The 19,632-nt window shown below is 41.2% G+C and overlaps 1 protein-coding gene across 2 annotated transcripts in view; it reads left to right on the top strand.

Annotated features, from left to right (window-relative positions):
• The window catches only part of TMTC4 (transmembrane O-mannosyltransferase targeting cadherins 4), a 51,221-nt gene that overhangs the window by 23,261 nt on the left and 8,328 nt on the right, over positions 1-19,632 (top strand). For both annotated transcript variants that reach the window (XM_056861684.1, XM_056861685.1), the window contains exons 5-14: positions 991-1,078; positions 5,272-5,369; positions 6,314-6,406; positions 9,596-9,757; positions 11,150-11,352; positions 14,245-14,416; positions 14,502-14,633; positions 17,220-17,299; positions 18,255-18,362; positions 18,467-18,608. In XM_056861684.1, the coding sequence (XP_056717662.1) occupies positions 991-1,078; positions 5,272-5,369; positions 6,314-6,406; positions 9,596-9,757; positions 11,150-11,352; positions 14,245-14,416; positions 14,502-14,633; positions 17,220-17,299; positions 18,255-18,362; positions 18,467-18,608 (1,278 nt within the window). The remainder of the gene's footprint in view (positions 1-990; positions 1,079-5,271; positions 5,370-6,313; positions 6,407-9,595; positions 9,758-11,149; positions 11,353-14,244; positions 14,417-14,501; positions 14,634-17,219; positions 17,300-18,254; positions 18,363-18,466; positions 18,609-19,632) is intronic.

The raw sequence follows: 19,632 nt of genomic DNA, 5'->3' as shown, positions 1-19,632 counted from the left end.
GAGAGGGTGCCCGTCAAGGAAGTGCAGCACTGAAGTGGGGACTTGATATACGATAACATGAAAATACTTCACAAATGATTAGCTGATAAGGATCCTGAGATAATGAAAATGTGGCAAAATTTCTGACGATAGCAGCCAACCAATGGGAATCTAGTCGAAAGTAGAATCACAACATTAAGGAATGATTTATATTAATTTTATTTTATTAATTTTATTTTACTTTAACTTTTATCCTGTTGTGTGTGTAAAGTGCCGTCAAGTCGCAGCCGACTTATGGCGACCCCTTTTTGGGGTTTTCATGGCAAGAGACTAACAGAGGTGGTTTGCCAGTGCCTTCCTCTGCACAGCAACCCTGGACTTCCTTGGTGGTCTCCCATCCAAATACTAACCAGGGCTGACCCTGCTTAGCTTCTGAGATCTGACAAGATCAGTCTAGCCTTTTATATACTGCAAATTGTACTATGCCAATAAAGGTATTTGAAAATTGAATTGATATATGATCCAGTTGCACCACTGACTGCCACTGAGTGATTTGGATGTGGCGTGGTGCTTCCTAGGGTTGACCACTCTGGACTGGGGAATTCCAGGAACCTTTGGGGGGTGGGGTTTTGGGGAATGGGAGGAACCTCCACAGGTTATAATGCCATAGAACAGGGGTGTTGAGCACAATTGTTACGAGGGCCAGATATGACATAAATGTCATTTGGCCATGCAAAAAAAAAATTGGACTATATAATTAGCCTAGGTTTGGTTGCGTGCCCAGTTCACCAATCCTTGAATGTGATCATAAATTGTGATTTATGTTTATGTAGACACTACTGTTTGTAGTGCTAATGCCAATAAAGGCTTTGTATTCATAAATCCCTGACTGATAGAAGCAAATGACAAGACAATGCAATGTTTTAAAAGGAATAGCTCTTTTGTGTGCCTTAATTTTAAGGGAAACTTTTATTTTGGTAATTAAATGTTGGCTCTTTTTTCCTTTTCAAGATTGCAGGGATTGTTGGCAGAGCAGACCTGTTGTGCGCCTTGTTCTTTCTGTTGTCATTTCTCGGCTACTGCAGGGCACTGAAAGACAGTAAGTATGATTTCTGAATAGAGCTGTCTGTTAGATCTTAGAAGTTAAAATATGACCTCACTGATGGTGTTGGGCAAAAAGAGAACTTTGCACCTTCAGGTTCTAGAATGTTCCTGGCCTCCATCCATCCATCCATCCATCCATCCATCCATCCATCCATCCATCCATCCATCGCCTTTTCCCCCTGTGAGTCAATCACTGCTTTTCTAAGTGGAAGAATCATGGAAGTTAGAGGGTACAAATAGAGGACTTGTGAAGAAGGGGAAGTCCCATCCTCCACTACTGTTCCTGCTTTTCCTGCTGGATCTGTATACCCCTCTACTGCCATTGGCCCCATGTCCTTTCTCCTCCATGGAGCTTCTGTCCCCCCTCATTCACTTCTTCCTCTTCATGGTGCTGGGAGCCAACACCACTACCTCAGCGTTGGGCACCATTTTGATTTTCTACACCCAAAATGCCCCCTGAACTCCATTTGTCCCCAAATGTCTTCATATGATCAGACATCAATCTTAATGTTCGTTGGGGGAGGGGAGGTTCCCATCTAAATTATTTTTCACAAATTGGATCTTTTTGCAAACCTGGAGGTTCCCAGGATTGTGTGAATCTTGTGTAAAGATCTTCAGGAACCTATGTTTAACTATGATGCAAATTTAAAAGATCATAAATATTTGCAGCAATGTGTACGCATGACTTACTTCCTACTGCACAGAGAAACTTTCTGTATTTATCTATATGTAAAGTACCCTTAAGAGATTGAGAAATATGGGTTATATAAATTGATATTCAATTTATTGAAAAAGCCATACGAGAGCTAATAAAGAGGGTTCACGTTTGGTATCCTCTAAGCAATTTCAGCTGTGTAGGATGATAACAAAGAATTAAGTTCTTCTGAAACGTTTTGTCTACCGTCCCTGTCCCCTTTTTTGTACTGTTGCCATTTTCTTGTCTAGCTTCATTACAAATGAATATGGGCTTGTCAGAACTTATGCTCTTTTTATTTTATTAATTTAGGCAAGCTTCCTCTTTTACAATGAGATCTTAATGCCTTTCAAACATTTAATCATGCTGGCATCCTTTGAGACTGTGTGTTTTATACGATCAGTGTGTTTCTCAGATCAGTATAAATGTGGGGGGCCCGATCTGTGGTGAAATTCAGATTTTTTCTATTTGATCAGAATTTTCTTCCTGATCTTTTAAAATGGACTGAGCTTGACCCTTTTGTGTCTTCTTTGACAAAGATAGTAGACAAAAGACTTTCAAGTTTACAGATTTCCTATTCAAGTTTTCTCTCAGACCTCCCTTTAGTAATGAATAAGATACTCACAGATTTAGAACAAAGAGACCATCTTGAACTGTGTGGTGATGCAAAAAGGAAATGCACACTCTCTTTCTAGGGACAGAGCACCCCATCTTTTCCAGTGCTTCCAGATTATCTTGAATTGTTAACCATTCCAATCTTTCTTCTTGGCTAGACATAATGTCCTATCCCTCAATGAATTATTTGGCAGATTCTTAAATACCCCCATCAAACAGTATGTCTGTCCATGTGGAATGGCAAAGACATTTTTTATTCAATTGTGATTTATATTCTTCTGTAAGATCTTCTTTTATTACTTTATTGAGTAATTACTTTTATTACTCCATTACTCCACTTTCCTTTATGTTTTCGCAACTACTACTTAATCAATCTTCTGTCTGGTAAAGATAAAGCTGTTCCTCAATGCGTAGTTTATTATTTAGCGGCCACTTTGAAGATATGCCAAAAGTTATAATCAAGTTACGCTTAATTGTTCATTTGCATACTGGTGCTCTTTTTGCATTGGAACTGTGGTGGCCCCTAACATGCAAAACATCCTCTATTCATGTAAGGTCACTGGTGACCGGTACATGTGTAGGGTTAGTCCGTGTCAGTGGGGTCTGACAATTTCAAACCCTCTGAGGTGAATTCTAAACAAGTTGAATCTAGGCTGACGAAGCTATATTTCTAGCGAAAACGCTGACGCAATTCTGGAAGGAGCGTTCTTTGTGTGCAGCCGGGCAGCAGCCCAGCTACCTTGCCTGCCCAGCGGGCTTTCCGCCCCGACTCTCATTTTTGTTTGCAGCGCCTTGCGCACTGGATTTCTACACACTGGGAGCTCACCCATTTTTTGGGGACGTTCTCCCAGTGGTCTCGTCTGCTCGTACAACTACTATGAAGATGTATACCATCTATTGATGGACCGTGTGTGTGTGTGTGTGTGTGTGTGTGTGTGTGTGTGTGTGTGTGAAGTGTCGTCAAGTCACAGCCGACTTATGGCGACCCCTTTTTGGGGTTTTCATGGCAAGAGACTAACAGAGGTGGCTTGCCAGTGCCTTCCTCTGCACAGCAACCCTGGTATTCCTTGGTGGTCTCCCATCCAAATACTAACCAGGGCTGACCCTGCTTAGCTTCTGAGATCTGACGAGATCAGGCTAGCCTGGATTATTTTTTCTGGGCCTGTGACTGTGAAGTCAGAGAGTGTTTTGGTGTGCTTTCCCTGTAATCAAACAACAATTTTAAATCTGTTAATTTTTAAATACAAGAATTTATAACACTATGTGTAGTAGGGTTGTCACAGAACAGCAGCTATCCCTTTCCTTCCCCAGATGAAAAAAGGACTATTCTAAGACTATTCTATTGCTGTGCTGTGTGAAAACATCATCCTAAAAACGAGGAAATTCTACCTCTTTCTCAGAAATATTATTTTAGTCTCATACAGATATATAGATTCACTGAATTAACTGATTGACTAAAATTTGTAGGTAAATTGGCTCAGATGTCTTTAATCAGGGCACAGCCCTACTGTATGTATTAAATTTGACAGTACTGTGGGCACTGCTTCCAAGTCAAAATCAACCTAATTATTAAATTGATACCGTAAACCAGGTTACATAAAATTGACTTAGTAAGTAGGGCTCACATCTGGATGTTCAACCAAGCTGGCAGTTCTAATAGATCTCCGTCCCCCAATGTCTTCATTGGAGCATGAGCTGTATGGACCCACAATGTGAAATTAATCAGGTCCTAGAAACTAAATTCTCTTATGTGAAATGACAGAGACACTTGTGGGCATTTTGCTTTTGGAACAAGGATAAAATGCTTGCTGAAAGTCTTTGGCATACATGAAACTTGTGACCATCTGGTGGGGGTGGCAGAATGTCTTCCCACAATATGGTGTGACACATTAAACTAGATTCAGGTGCCAACCAGGAACGAGTTCCATTCTCTGACAGGAGATCGTGGTGGGAAGCGTCGTCGTCACGGGGAGTGTGCTTCGTTAAACTGATTAACACACTTGGCATGTGTGTGTATTTTTTTAAAGTAATTGGCATGCATTTGTTGCTTTACATTTTCAAAGCCAAATGATAGGGATTCAAATTGATTATTTGGGATCGCCAGGATGTATATTCGGTTGCTATAACTTCACATGATACCTTGTTTCTTTCCGGGGGGGGGGGGGGGTTGAATAATGTTTGTGCTCAAAGTTTTTTTTGTTTTTTTTAAATGTGGAAAGCCTCTTATTGAATCTTGATCATATAAGCACAACAAGTGTCTTCAGACTGCCAGTTTTGCATTAGTTTATGATGCACTTTGGAATCAAGAGGAAGAATTGCTGGCAGACTCTGAATTCTGAAGGAGAAATGCAGTTAGTTTTTGTGGTTTTATTCTCTAAAAGAGCTTCTGTTTTTGATTGGGCTGAAGAGAATCTGATGGTGAGCCGGTCTAGGCGTTGTAGGGTTGCCAACCTGCAGGTGGTGGCTAGAGATCTCCTGGGCCGAGAAAAGCACATGGGCCTCGGGACCGGGCACTCAGACCATAGTTGGGGGCCTGTTTTGGTTGTGAGTCATGAGTTAAATGATGTTTTGTTTTAGTTTAAATCATTTATTATCTGAATTTTAACTGTATAACATTGTTGCAAGCTGCTCTGAGCTCAACCTGTCAGGATAATGGCCTAAAAATCTGGAAAAATATTTTTGTCGTTGCTATTAATTGCAAATTTCAAGCTAGAAAAACACAACGTTTTCTTCACCATAAAAATTCCAACGGTAATTAAAGATTTAATTAAGATTTGTGGTTCATTCCCATGAACTCCACCTCAGACTCCAGTTAGTTCTATGTATACTGTCATGTGCTGATGGCTTATTTGCTTTGTGTTCTGCTTTTGCACTGGCAGGTAAAGAAGGAACCACTTTTTCTGTAGCCTGGATCTTGCTGAGTGTTCTCCTAGCTGCTGTGGCCATGTTATGCAAAGAACAAGGAATCACGATACTGGTAAGGCTTTCTCCTAACACTTCAAATGTGTAACTGTTTCAAATCTGCGAATGTCATGCAAAATGAACAAAGGAGATCTCTTGATCTCACAAGATATATGTTTTTCTGTCGCTTTACTCATAGCTTGTTCAGGTTTCTCTATGGAAACGATGATAAACTTTCCTAAATTAAGCACAACATTCCTAGCAAACTTCCTGGTATTTTTTAGACCTTTTGTTTTTTACTGATTTGAATCGGTTGAAGGATCCGGCTCGAAAAGAAGCACTAATGCTGATTTCATTGTGTGGCTTGTCAGCAGTTTTACTGGGGAATGACTGTAAGATTATAGCAGTACAATCTGTCAGCAAATCTGCAAAGGCAGTTTGAATAATGCCTCATTATAAATTAGGCCAAGACTTGTAGAAGCAGTTGCCGGTTTTTCTGTACTCTTCCTTTGGGAATGTAATTACTTATGTCTGATAACATGGATTGTAGTTCAGCCTAGTTTCAACAAAGCTAAAACATACCCATTTGTTACACTGGATACCAGTGAATAAGTCTTCTTTCCCCTCCCACCCACACACACAAATAAGTGTGATGGGTATTTGGTAAGCAGATAGATTTTTACAGGCCATTTGAAAGACTAGTAGGAAAGGGTCAGAGTGACCATTTTCAGCAAGTCATTCTATAATCGGGAAGGAATGCTTGTGAAAACGTGGCTCCGAGTAGTTACCAGCCAGACTTCCCAAGAGGATAGCATTGTTGGCAAATATTGATAGAGAGATCCGCAGAGGTGCATGTAGTCTATAATTAGCTTGTCAGCTATCAACGGGCTATATGGAAGTAACTCATAACTTGACTGCCGGATTACCTTCTAATTGATACACAGCCAAAAGTCAGTGTTAAGATATACACTTACCTGTTGTTGTTTCTTTTTAATTCTCTCTTTAATCCTGTCTTTGTAGGGTTTAAATGCTCTCTTTGATGCTGTGGTGATTAATAAACTCAATATTTTGGAAGTTGTACTGAAGATTCTACATAAGGATAAGTCACTGGAGGTGATTTGTTTAACTATAGATTTAAATGAATGCCCCATTCATCTGTGTTCTCCTAATGGTTAATGTTTGAATGTTGGTATCAGTATCATAACACTCTGGGATATCTTTCCAGTAGCATGAAAGACAAGTAACAATATTTGAGGCTAAAGAGCATTTTCCAGAAAACGTATTTCTGATCTAAGCCCAGCATGCTTCAACTTCAGCTGATAGACAACAAATGTGAAATGGAGCATTGCTTTCCCTTTCCTTCACACAATTGGCTCCCAAAACCATTTGAATGAAAAGCTGTAAACTCAAAAAGGTACCTCCAAAGAAGAATCTTAGGAGAGCTGGATTCAGATGTAATGGGATGTGGCTCTTTGCTGGAACAAGATGTTTGGCTGTCTCTCATCCTTCCTCTGGCCTCCTCAGTGGCCATCATATGAGTGACTCATACTAAAACTAGTTAAATGCATGGTTAAGGAGCCCTTTCATTAGTTAATCAAATTGTTGAGAAGGCCTTGCTTCAAAATAATATAATTGTATCTGTCCAATTCTGCCTTTTCTATAGTGCGGCATTAATACCCCTCAGTTCCAAAAACTTCATGCAAACAAAACAGTTCTGAAGGGTATACAATGAATGCTTGTTGGAACTTTCCATGTTTGATTTTGAAATAGATAGATACATATCAGGCCAGTTTTCAAACTTGATATCCAGATTTATGGCCCGCTGTTGTGTTGTTATAGTTCTAATTCATGGCTGCCTGAACTTCTACAGCTCCTTTGCTAGTTGACTTCCTTTCTTCCTGTCACCTGTTGTTTCCTCATGCCCCTGTCTTTCATGACATTGCATTCTACTTTCCTCAGACACCATGCTAGCCTCCCTTCATGACTCTCATTCCCTCCCCACTTATTCAGTCAAAAATATATGGCTCTCCTGTTGACCCTGTGTTGATTTCTTCTTATACTTGTTCTCGTTAGCGCGCACGCTCTCCGTGTCTCTGTCTTCTTTGCCCTTCATTTTTCTTAGGCCACCGCCACTTATTTCTGTTAGTCGCCCTGCCTCTTGGGTGACTCGTGCCTTTTGGGACTACTTCTTTCCACTCAGATTTCCACACCTCACTCTTCCACACCAAAGCTCTTTCCGTCAGTTAGCTTGTTAATTATATTGTGATCTCCTTGGCCCCAGTTGGGTCAAAGGCCTGGCTCTCGTGATAAATCTCTGTTGACAGAAGGGATTTCCTTCAACGAAGCAAGACTTTCTTGCCCCCTCCTCCCCCCATTGCAGCCCACAAATTATCCTTGAAATGGTGCTTCTGGGGGACCCACATGAACTGTATTGGGGGGGAGTTGGAGTTCTGCAGCAGGAAGAGGGAATCTGTGAACATCAACCCCTTCCCCCGTTCCGTTAGTGGAACTTTCCTGTAGGATGCAGTCTACAGTCTGAAAACAACATTTCAAAGAGCTAAAATTCATTTTCAGAGAAGTCTAAAATAGGTTGAAGTATCTGTTTTAATTTCAAGTCTGACAAGACTTTGAAACATGATTGCTTTAGAGTTGTTGACTGTCTCTATTATTTAGTGCATGTCAGTTTAAAAATGCAGATTACTATCAGATCTCTTTGTCATTACACAACAGTTGTAAAATTTTACGGCATGTCCATTATCTCTTATAGCATGTGGGCTATCACAGTAAAACCTTAACTGCTAAATATAAAATGCTACTGCAAAGATTGTAAATATCATTCATAATATTATATTAATATTACATTCATAATATTATAATTGTAAAGATGGTTAAAGCTGCAAGATTAGTGATGTTGTCCAGGTTGCTCAATAAATACCTGGACATTTGTTTCAGATTATTTTTAGATGTTTGTTTTGAGCTCCTGACTGTCATACACCTGACCAAAACACCAAAAAAACCCTATCCATCCTAAATTGACTTCTGCTTTATTACCCTTTATAACCTTGGTAAGCCGCAGTACTGCATTCCAAGCTCTGCCCACGACCTGAGTTCGATCCCGACGGAAGTTGGTTTCAGGTAGCCAGCTCAAGGTTTGCTCAGCCTTCCATCCTTCCAAGGTCGGTAAAATGAGGACCCAGCTTGCTGGGGGTAAAGGAAAGATGACTGGGAAAGGCACTGGCAAACCACCCCATAAAACAAAGTCTGCCTAGTAAATGTCGGGATGTGACATCACCCCATGGGTCAGGAATGACCCGGTGCTTGCACAGGGGACCTTTACCTTTAAGTATGATTACTTGTAAGTAAACCACCCATTTCACCAGGGATTAACTTTCAAATATGCATTGTATTTGGTGTAATGGAGGCCACACAGAAAGTACATAACCAACAGATAACTTTAATATTAACAATAAAGGTACAACAAAAGTGTACTTCAAAATGTTCTTGATGTGAGGCTGAATTCTACCCCATCCTAGTATGGTATGCCAGGAGGGCCAGTATGCTACATGCAGGGGCCGATTGGCCACTAAAGCCATCTGGAAAAGTTCCAGTGGGCAAATGTCCAGGGCTTCCCTATCTGAGGTAGGCACAAGGTGGACGGGAGCCATTATGAGCCTCTGACACCCACCTCGCATGAGGCAGATGCCCACTACAAGCCAGAGGCTCTGCCTAGGATTGCCAACTCCATGTACTAGCTGGAGATCTCCCACTATTACAACTGATCTCCAGCCAATAGAGAAAATGGAGAAAATGGCTTCTTTGGACTCTATGGCATTGAAGTCCCACCCCTCCCCAAACCCTGCCCTCCTCTAGGTTAACAGTTTTACAGATTTTCCAGAATCTTTTGTAACCCAGTCACAATTTAGGGGTGCCGGCTCAAATTGTCCCTCCAAGCCTGCTCCTGATCAATCACTTCAAAAGGCTGTAACAGAGATTAAAGTACCAAGGGGGAAAACTAGTGATCCATCACAGCACTTGACATCTTGGCCAAAAATGGCAGATTGAAGCTGGAACTCTTTATTTATTTTATTTTTTTGGTTACCTCAAAGATCACCATATACCCTTCCTGTGATGTAATTTTAGGATGTGATTTCCCCATCCCTGCAAATAAGGTGGTGTTGTTCATTTATCCTTTCATAATAAGCGGGATCCTGTTTCTCCTGCTTTTGTTTTCTCCTCTCCCTTTCTGAGAGGGAAAACAAGTAAATACCTCACATGCCTTTCCTCCCCCCCCTCCTTCCCCAGAGCTTGGTGGTGATTCGAAAAGGACTTCTCTTCAGGACAACTCTTCTGCTGTGTGGAGGAGCCACCATGCTATATGTACGCTGGCGCATTATGGGCACGGGGCCACCTGCTTTTACGGAAGTGGATAACCCAGCTTCATTTGCAGAGAGTCTGTTTGTGAGGGTAAGTTATAAGCTTACTGTTTTTCTGTGAGTTAGAAAACGTGGCTGTTTAGAAGGAAGGGAAACATGCTCTAAAACAAAGGCTTCGCATGCAGAAGGGCTAGGGTTGCCAGGTCCTTCTTCGCCACTGGTGGGTGTTTTTTTGGGCGGAGCCTGGGGTTTGGGGAGGGGAGTAGGGTTCCCAGGTCCCTCTTGGCAACCAGTGAAAGGTTTTAGGGGCAGAGCCTGGGGAGGGCAGGGTTTGGGGAGGGACTTCAATACCATAGAGTCCAATTGCCAAAGCGGCCATTTTCACCAGGTGAACTGATCTCTATTGGCTGGAGATCACTTATAATAGCAGGAGATCTCCAGCTAGTATCTGGAGGTTGGCAGCCCTAAGAAGGGCCCAAGGCCGGGCTTGGGTAGAAGGGCTAGCAAAGTGTTTCAGTCAAATACAGGTTTCCTTCGGAGCCCCCAAACAGCCTGGATAGCCCAGCCTAGCTGAAGCTCTTCAGAGCCTGGAAGCTAAGCAAGTAGGGTCAGCCATAGTAAATACTTGGATGGGAGACCACTAAGGAAGACCAGGAGTGCTATGCAGAAAAAATCGCCTATGGCAAATCACCTCTGCTCATCTCTTGCCTTGAAAACTCCTTGAGAGGTCACCATAATTTGGGTTGTGACTTGATGGCACTTTATCATCATTATTATTATTCAGAGTCCCCAAGGAATTACCCTTTTATTCACTTAAGTTTTAAAGCTTGTAATGATTACTCTGAAAAATGTGGGGAAGCAGAGGGGGGGTCTACTCAGGAAATAAGGTGGATGTGTTATAGACAACCCGGTGTGTATTTGGGTTACAATCCAATGGGTTTGGGCATTATTGGCTATAGAATAGCTTGCGTTCACCATTCTTTGGCTTCTGTGGCCAGCAAAGGGATCCGGCACCGCCTGCACTTCTCTAGATCAAAGCATACATTGTGTCTGAGACTAAAAGGGGGAAAAAGTCCTGGCTGCCCAGATCGATGTAGTTATTGATACAAAAGGCTCACGGAAAAGCTAGAACTTCCAGATCGTTGAGGCTTTGATCTTTGGTAAACATCATTCACGTTGACGTTGAACAGTGTTTAGCCAAGGAAGTTTAGCCAAGTAGACGTTTGGATGGCATCCAAATTATGTATAATAGGAACCAGCCACACTAGTGTGTGTGTGTGTGTGTGTGTGTGTAAAGCTATGTAGAGATAACAACCTCTATTCAATTAGACTGTAGAGCATTAGAGCATAAGCTTAAACAAAACTCTCATGACTTGACAAAGTAGTTGTGAAATTGGATTCTCTCTCCGCCCTGCCCCTTCCCTGCCCAACACCCACTTAAGTTCAAGATGAAGTAAATGTTTGTTTTTCTCTTGACTGACAGGCTATAAACTATAATTACTACTATTCCTTGAATGCATGGTTGCTGCTGTGTCCCTGGTGGCTGTGTTTTGATTGGTCAATGGGCTGCGTGCCCCTTATTAAATCAGTCACTGACTGGAGAATAATTGCACTAGCAGTCCTTTGGTTCTGCCTAATTGCTCTGATGGGCCAAGCCTTGTGCTCCGAAGACAGCCAGAAGAGAAGGTAAGAGACATTGTTGAATTTCTAATTTCTCCCTGGGTTGCGTGCATGGTTTTCTGAAGCTCGGCGCTGTTTGCTTGGTGTGTGTGTTTTTTTAAACAAATCAGTGGAATCAATACCTTAGCAAATGCGGTACAGATAAATATTTATAACTGCGACTTCATTCTGTTCCCAATTTGGTGCCATCATTTTTTACACTGACTACGGGGGAGACACGACTTGTAAAAAGGGAGGTATGGGTGGCTGCTTTATCTTCTTGAATTGGCATTTTGAGATCCTTAACTCCGTAGGGGGTAAAAAGTAATTTGTGGCCAGAACGAAGTGTAATTGATGTGTGTTGTTTTCCTTCAGCTCCTTTTGTCCCCCCCAACAATGTTTCTTTGGTAAAAATAATAATAATAAAAAAAGAACTTAAGAAAGAACTTCTGGGTGGAAATGCAGTGATTCTGGCAGTTGATTAAAAAAATAAAGTGCTTGTCCTAGAGTGATTACTCTTTATCAGGAGACAGATACAGAGAAAATAATGGAGCAGGAAAACAACCTGTTATTTTTCAGAAATGAAAGTTGCTGTAAGAATGTTGTGAGTGGTAAAACTGTACCTTCAGAGTATACATGACCGATGTCCTTCTGGTATTGTTGACTAGATTATATAATGTTTGCATTGAAGAATTAGTTGTGTTTCTGTTTTTAAATTTGCAGATTTTTCAGGCTGTGAAAGGGGAAAGTGCTCTAAGCACACAGAAGGGCTCTAAGATTATTTATAGTTTTATTTATTTCATTTCATTCTTTCCCATTTAATTTTTTTTGATCTATAAGCGCTTTTTAAGTGTTCAGGCATCTCATGCGAATTATTTTAGTAATCTCACAACAGTGCGCTAAGGAGGATTACCCCTGTATTGCTGGTGGGGGTGGTGGTGGTGGAGACCAGGAGATTGTTCTCCTTAGGTGTCAGTGAGGAGCCCCGTGGCTCAGAGGGTTAAGCTGCAGTACTGCAGTCAAAGCTCTGCCCACGACCTGAGTTCGATCCCAATGGAGGTTGGTTTCAGGTAGCCAGCTCAAGGTTGACTCAGCCTTCCATCCTTCCAAATGAGTACCCAGTTAGCTGGAGGTAAAGTGTAGACTACTGGGGAAGGCACTGGCAAACCACCCCATAAACATAGTCTGCCTAGTAAACGTCAGGATGTGACGTCACCCCATGGGTCAGTAATGACCTAGTACTACCTTTACCTTTTAGGGGTCAGTGAGCCCTCCCAGGAACAGTGTGGGGCAGGCACAAAGTGGGAGCCTACAGCCTAAGCTTTCCTAGGGCCACCTAGTGAGTTCACAGCTAAGGTGACATTTGAACTCAAGACGTCCTGGGTCACTCTGTTAACCATTTCTCCACACCAAGAGTTGACCGCGAAGAACCATGATCAGAACTCCACTGAAAGAACTGAACTTTTTTTTTTACCTCCTGCTGAAGCCCATTCAGCTCCCCAAAATGCTGTTCCTGAAAGATGGGGAACCTTGATAAACAGACTGATGTGGGGCAAAGTGGGAGTCTGCAACGGGATGGGAAAATTGCAAAATTGTCCCTCTCCATTGGCAAAAGTGTTTTGTGTGAGCAGAAAATGACCTTTCGATTCAACCTCAAGTATTTCCCTTCTTGTAGAAGAGAACAGGAAGCCCGTGCATGTTCAGGGCACCACACATACAGTTTGTGGTGGGTAGCCATGTTGTTCTGCAGTAGGAAGAGCAAGATTCGAATCCAGTAGCACCTGTGAGACCGACAAGATTTCCAGGGTATACACTTTTTAGAGTCAAAGCTCCCTTTGTCAGATATCTCACACATACAGTTGAAGCTTATCGATTGAGTCAATTATGTCTAATCCTGTTGTGATCAACAAGACTACCACATAATAAGCATACAGGTGTAGGGTTGCCATGTCCCGCTTCGCCACCAGCAGGAGGTTTTTGGGGTGGAGCCTGAGGAGGGCAGGGTTTTGGGAGGGGAACGACTTAAATGCCATAGAGTCCAATTGCCAAAGCGGCCATTTTCTCCAGATGAACTGATCTCTATTGGCTGGAGATCAGTTGTAATAGCAGGAGATCTCCAGCTAGTACCTGGAGGTTGGCAATCCTGTTCAGGTGTGGCATTTGCATATTTTCTCTTGCATGGCTTAAGGTCCCTTCCAACATTACTTTTTAGTGGCGCAGTGGCCCTACGGCAAGTCTGGAAGTTTAAGGTTGTGTGGATGGAGGCCATGCCACTTCTTCCTAGGTACTTGAGCAAAACTGGCATAAAAAGAACTGCAGCATGAGCTCTTAGATATGTGATATTACCAAAGAGTGCCAGAATTATCTGTGCTGCTGCGACTCCCATCCTGCTATAGAGAACATTTGAAAAAGGCTCTTTGATAACAAACTCACAATTCATGGGAACATCTTAGAGATAGAATCATAGAAGGGAAGGGACCACCAGGGTCATCTAGTCCAACCCCCTGCACAATGCAGGAAATTCACAACTAACTCCCACACACACACACCAGTGACCCCTGTCCATGTCCAGAAGATGGCCATGATGCCCTCCCTCTCATGATCTGTCTAAGGTCATAGAATCAGCATTGCTGACAGATGGCCATCTAACCTCTTCTTAAAAACCTCCAGGGAAGGAGAGCTTACCACCTCCCGAGGAAGCCTGTTCCACTGAGGAACCGCTCTAACTGTTAGAAAATTCTTCCATGGACACCGACCCAACAGTGTTATCTTGTTCCCCCTCCTTTTCCTTTTTTCTCTTCTGTATCCTTAAAAACTCAATAAAAAACATTTTTTTAAAAAGTGGGGGGGGGGAGAAAATAAAATTCTTCCTAATTTCAACCCGTTGGTTCTGGTCCGTTTATGTTTTCTGTTTACTAGAATCCTCACATTGGGATTGGGATTTCTCATTATCCCTTTTCTTCCTGCGAGCAACCTTTTCTTTCGAGTGGGATTTGTCGTTGCCGAAAGAGTAACCTACCTCCCCAGCATTGGCTACTGTATGCTGATAACATATGGATTCAGTCTATTGAGCAAACAGGCTAAGAGAAAGGTACTAACAAAATAATCCATATCATGGACTACCGGGAGGGAGGCTTTAAAAGGGTAGTCTTTAACATGTGTCTCCTTTCTCCAAGAAATTGCTTGTTGCTGCTCTGCTGGGCCTCTTGTTGATAAATGTATGGCGTTGTGTTATCCGCAGTAACCAGTGGCGATCTGAGGAACAACTTTTTAGGAGTGCATTGTCCGTGTGTCCGCTGAACGCCAAAGTAAGTTAAAAAAAAAACTTTTAATGACGATAATCTGCCACCAGTTTTGCATCACACTAGTAGTTAGCTTTTCTGTTAAAATGTACAATTGCTTTTTTGTGGTGTGAATTCCATCCATTTTAGGAAATGGAAAAATGTAGGTCAGCGAAGGAGTGTTTGAAGGCCCCGCAAGCTTATTCCATGGGAAATGGAATGTTGTCCTGTGTATTGAATGATTGCAGTAAATACTTGCAGTAGCATCTTAAGCAAAGTTAACACCCTTCTATGTCTGTTGAAGTCAGTGGTCTTAGAAGGATGTAGGATTCTGCTGTTAGTATCTTAAGACTGTGGGCCTACATTTTATTTTTTGATGCATTGCTCTCCAATTAAATCGTTCTAAGCATGTCCCACGACAAGCAGACACATTTTGTCACCCCTTGCTTTGATTTTTTTCTTTCTTTTCTCTAGAGAATAGCCTGTGTTATGGGATGCTAGAAACTCTTAGCTTAGCATGGGGTTGCTTCCCCTGATCGTGGATTGCCAGGGATGGTAAGGTTATGGGTTAGATCCAGTCAGCTTTTTCACTGAATTTCACCTAATTCCCCTCCTGACTACAACCCCCTGTCCCATGTGGCTTTGGTCCACGTAGGTCCCATAATCCCCAGCATAGCCTTCGGTGGGTCTCCATGGGGACCCTCTCACACCTCTGTCACCACCAGAAAAACTGGTTGGATCGAACCCTACAATTCTGTGAAAGCTGCTTCATACCCTCCTTCCCATGCATATGGGTTTGTAACCTAAAAATGACAATTCTCCATCAATTACACTAGTTGTTTAGAATCAATGGGTCAATTGCAAGCATAACTGTTAGCCGTGCTGTGTCAGTTGCCTACCGTTTTAGTTTTTCCGTCTGTTTATCGAGCGGTTTTTGAACTGCTTGCTTGAGCAACGTAAATATATTGCTATTTTAATTGTAGCCAATAAGCAGAGTGACTGGGTTAATCAACTACCAACAGAACTACAAAATCTTTATTGCAAGGTTAGAAGAAGGGCGCCAAGCTGAATTTTACTGGCCAGAGCAAATTTATGATGCAGACACACCAATTAAAGCAGTTTATTGTTAAAATGCCACAGACACATTATCTGAATTTATAGCTCCGCTTTCAGGCGATATCATGAAGAACAGCAGTAATGATATAGCACCAGAAGAAGCTAAAGTTTCCCTTCTCTTAGCAGACTCATCTCAGGGGAGAACCATTCAAGTAGCCAAATTTTGCCTCCGGTCTAATGGGATTCGTAAACAGCTAATTGAAAACCTTTCCCCATAGAAGATCTTCCCTCCTCTTCTTCAAACCATCCCTCCCAGAATCATCAACCTTTATTATTTTATTTTATTTTAACCTAACTTTGATGTTTATCCAGAGCTGATTTTGTATTGAAATAAAACTTGATTGATTGATATAACACCATCAATAGGCATGGAATTTCAGCAGTCGATATTCTAAAGATCCTAGAGTAGTCGAAACAGATCTTTAAAATGCAGACTGTGGACGGGATCCAGCCAGAGTTTCTGTTTGTTTGTTTGTTTGTTTTTTGCTCAATCACACCCAGCTCTTCCTACAGTCTCTGTCCCATACAGCTTTTTGACCCTGCTGCTCTGGTACCCAACATAGTTTCAGATTCATTTATTAATACAGCAAATGCCATTAAAATTCATATCAGTTACAGAATTAAAACTGGGGAATATACAGTAGCTAAAACTATAGGGTATACAATTCATAGACAGTTTATATAATTCAAACAAACCTTGAATTAATAAAACATTCTCAATTTTAAGTTAAATTACCATGCCCCAGCTTTGTCTGGCGGATCTTATATATTGCGGCACAGAATTTTGCTACTTGCTTCACCCTCTGGTTTGACCCTTCCCATAGGAGACTCCTCAGCTTCCCTTCCTCGGAGCTATCCCTTATTAGATCAAGGAGAGGGGAAATTAGCCTGCATCGGACTTCCTGGTAGAAAGAGCACCTGAAAAAGACATGCGCAGTAGATTCAACTTCACCTGACTTACAGGGGACCTAACATAGTTTACTTTCATGATGGCACTGAATGGGATGAAAGCAAATAAGATCTTTACCTGTTTTTGTGTTCATAATGTTTCTCTGGAAAATCAGGTCAATTCCTGGTTTTTTGTGTGAATAAAAGCCATTACAGGATAGAAAATAATTAACAAGAGTGTGTTACATTCTCCTTGTATCAGAGCTGAATTAGTTTTCAAACGTGCTCGGCCATCCCTAACCTACTCTCATTAAAGCTACTTATACAGGAAGATGAAACAGCTGCATTATTAATTTTCTGGCCTATTTTAGAACGTAATAGCCAACAACAAACAAACAAACCTTATGCTGAAACAAATAAGCTGTGCAAGTAAACGAATCAGCACGCTGGCTCCATTGCTGTATTACAATTGCTGTATTACAATTAGTTATCTTTAGTCTGAGGCGATAAGGCAGGATAAAAATATTTTCAATAAATAAATATACAATAAACTGAAAAACTGCAAGCAAATGTCTGCAGAAATTAATACAGCTCTGCCTTTACTTTCAGGTTCATTATAATGTTGGCAAAAACTTGGCTGATAAAGGCAACCAAAATGCTGCAATCAATTATTACAGGGAGGCTGTAAGGTATGAGTCATTCTTTAAAAAAAATGGGCAGGAAGAAGATGCAGGATGTTGTTTCATCGAACAATAGGAAAGAGACAAGAGGGGACACAAAGTCCTGATAACAATTTGATTTGGAATAATGCTGACTTTTCTATAGATTCGGGTAAATTACTTTAAAAGCTCAGCATCAACGGTAGAGAACACCACAATGCATTAAGAGATATACCATGCAAGGTCAGCTTTTCATCATGTTTGATCTTCTTGCTGTAATTAGAAGGTATATACATTTTTTTAAATTTTTTTTTAGATTTATAAAACAATAGTACAAACAGCTAATTTAGAATATGGAATGAAATCTGATTGTTGTGACTCGGATGACAATTGCGTATTATTGGAAGTGGCATGGAAATTCGAGAAGTATTTGAATGGTACACAAAAAAACGTTGCCAGCATTGCAAACATGGCAAAAGATTTGTTGAAAATGATCTTTCTGAAGGATTTGATAATAAGGAGTTGCATTTATTGTTTCAGTACCTTTATTGGCATACCAAGGACAATCAAAAAGAGTAAACCTAGCCACTATACAGAGTTGCATTTATTTTTAACAGTACTGTTTTTTAACAAAATACCGTGTGTATTATTAGCTAAAAGCGTGGTCCTTAATACTGTGCTGGAAGCAAGCCCATGCTTACCATGAAGCAACATGTAAGCTAATGCTTTGGGCAGCAGATTCCCAGGGGTGCGCCATTTTCCTGCCTCTAGCTTCCATTTGTCTATTTAAAAAAATGGCTCCAGTCTGGGGCAGGTGATGGTCATACGATTTGTGAATCAGATACTCAAAATGCCTAAGGCTGCCACTGGTTGATATAACATGGTAGAAGGGGTTGCAAATCGGTGACAGTACTGAGAAGTTGAAAGAGAATGAGTAGAGTTACCTCTTTCTGGTAAATAATTCTTTTTATCTTTTCAATCCCAGGCTGAATCCTAAATATGTGCATGCTATGAACAACCTGGGAAACATCTTGAAAGAAAGGAATGAACTCCATGAAGCTGAAGAGCTTCTTTTGCTAGCTGTACAAATACAGTAAGTTTTTAACAACCACACACAAAAAGTCCACTTGTTGCACAGATGATATACAAAGAATCTTTCACTCCATATACTAAGACAAATATGGCCATTTTGGCTAGGCCTGATTTTGCAGCAGCATGGATGAATCTAGGAATAGTACAGAATAGTTTAAGAAGATACGAAGAAGCAGAGCAAAGCTATTGGACTGCAATCAGACATAGGAAAAAATATCCAGATTGTTACTACAATTTAGGACGCTTGGTAAGTGAATTTAATTATATTTATTCTAATGATTCAAGGGATATATTAAGCTGAAATGGGTTTTGAGTGACAATTCTATGGCAGATTTCATTTTTCTAGGAAGTCCAATTTGCATCCAGTGGTGCTTAGTTCCATGTAAACAAATTTAGGATTGCTTGTTGCAGTTTGAGTATCGTAAAGCCCAGAAATGTACACTGAGGATTGCTTTATGACATTAATATACTTCGTCATCTCACTCAAGAGATCAGACTTTGGATCCTCTGACAAAACACTCCTATGCAGAGTTACTTGATTCTAAAGCTCAATGAAATAAATCATTTCATTGGGCTTAGACTGGTGAAGTAAATCTGCATAGAACGGAATTGCTAAATTATTACAAATGCTCCCTGTGGGGAAACACATATACACTGCAGGGGAAGACCAGAACTCTAATTCCTATTATTATTTGTTTTTTCCAGCGCCTGTATGAAAGTAAGCGTTGTACAGAAATGAAAAATAGACTTGGGATCTATTGTCTGGCTTCCCATTCTAACAATGCAATCCTAAGTAGAGTCACACCCATCTAAGTCCATTGACTTCTGATACCTTAGAAGGGTGTAACTCTGCTTGGGGTGGCACTGTAAGAAAGGGGAGTGGACTGCTTATTCTTCCTCTGTAATTTGGATTTAAGTTGTCCCTACAGCTATCACCCTGAGCCTCGAAACATTGCCGCTTTTCAATTTGGTTACCTTTTGCTTGAATAAAGCAGGCAATCATCTACTATGACTAGCCTGTTGATTCAGATGCTTATATGCCCACAGATGGAATATTATATTGTGCATGTTTCCCCCCACCCTTGATGATGGTTGTACCTTTGATGCACGGCTGTCGGCCACTTGAATTCACTTTCCGTCGGGAGCTCCATAAAGCAAACCTAGAAACAGTTCCAAGCTGTTCATATAGGACTGCCGTTTGAAAATTCCTGTTGCTTTATTTCTAAGCTTAATAGCTCCCCGAAAAATATGATCCTAAAGATATATTCTTG

The sequence above is a fragment of the Euleptes europaea genome, chromosome 16 (assembly GCF_029931775.1).
Source record: "Euleptes europaea isolate rEulEur1 chromosome 16, rEulEur1.hap1, whole genome shotgun sequence".
Taxonomy (NCBI): domain Eukaryota; kingdom Metazoa; phylum Chordata; class Lepidosauria; order Squamata; family Sphaerodactylidae; genus Euleptes; species Euleptes europaea.
Note: the sequence above shows the minus strand (reverse complement) of the source record. Positions and strands in the feature narration are given on the sequence as shown.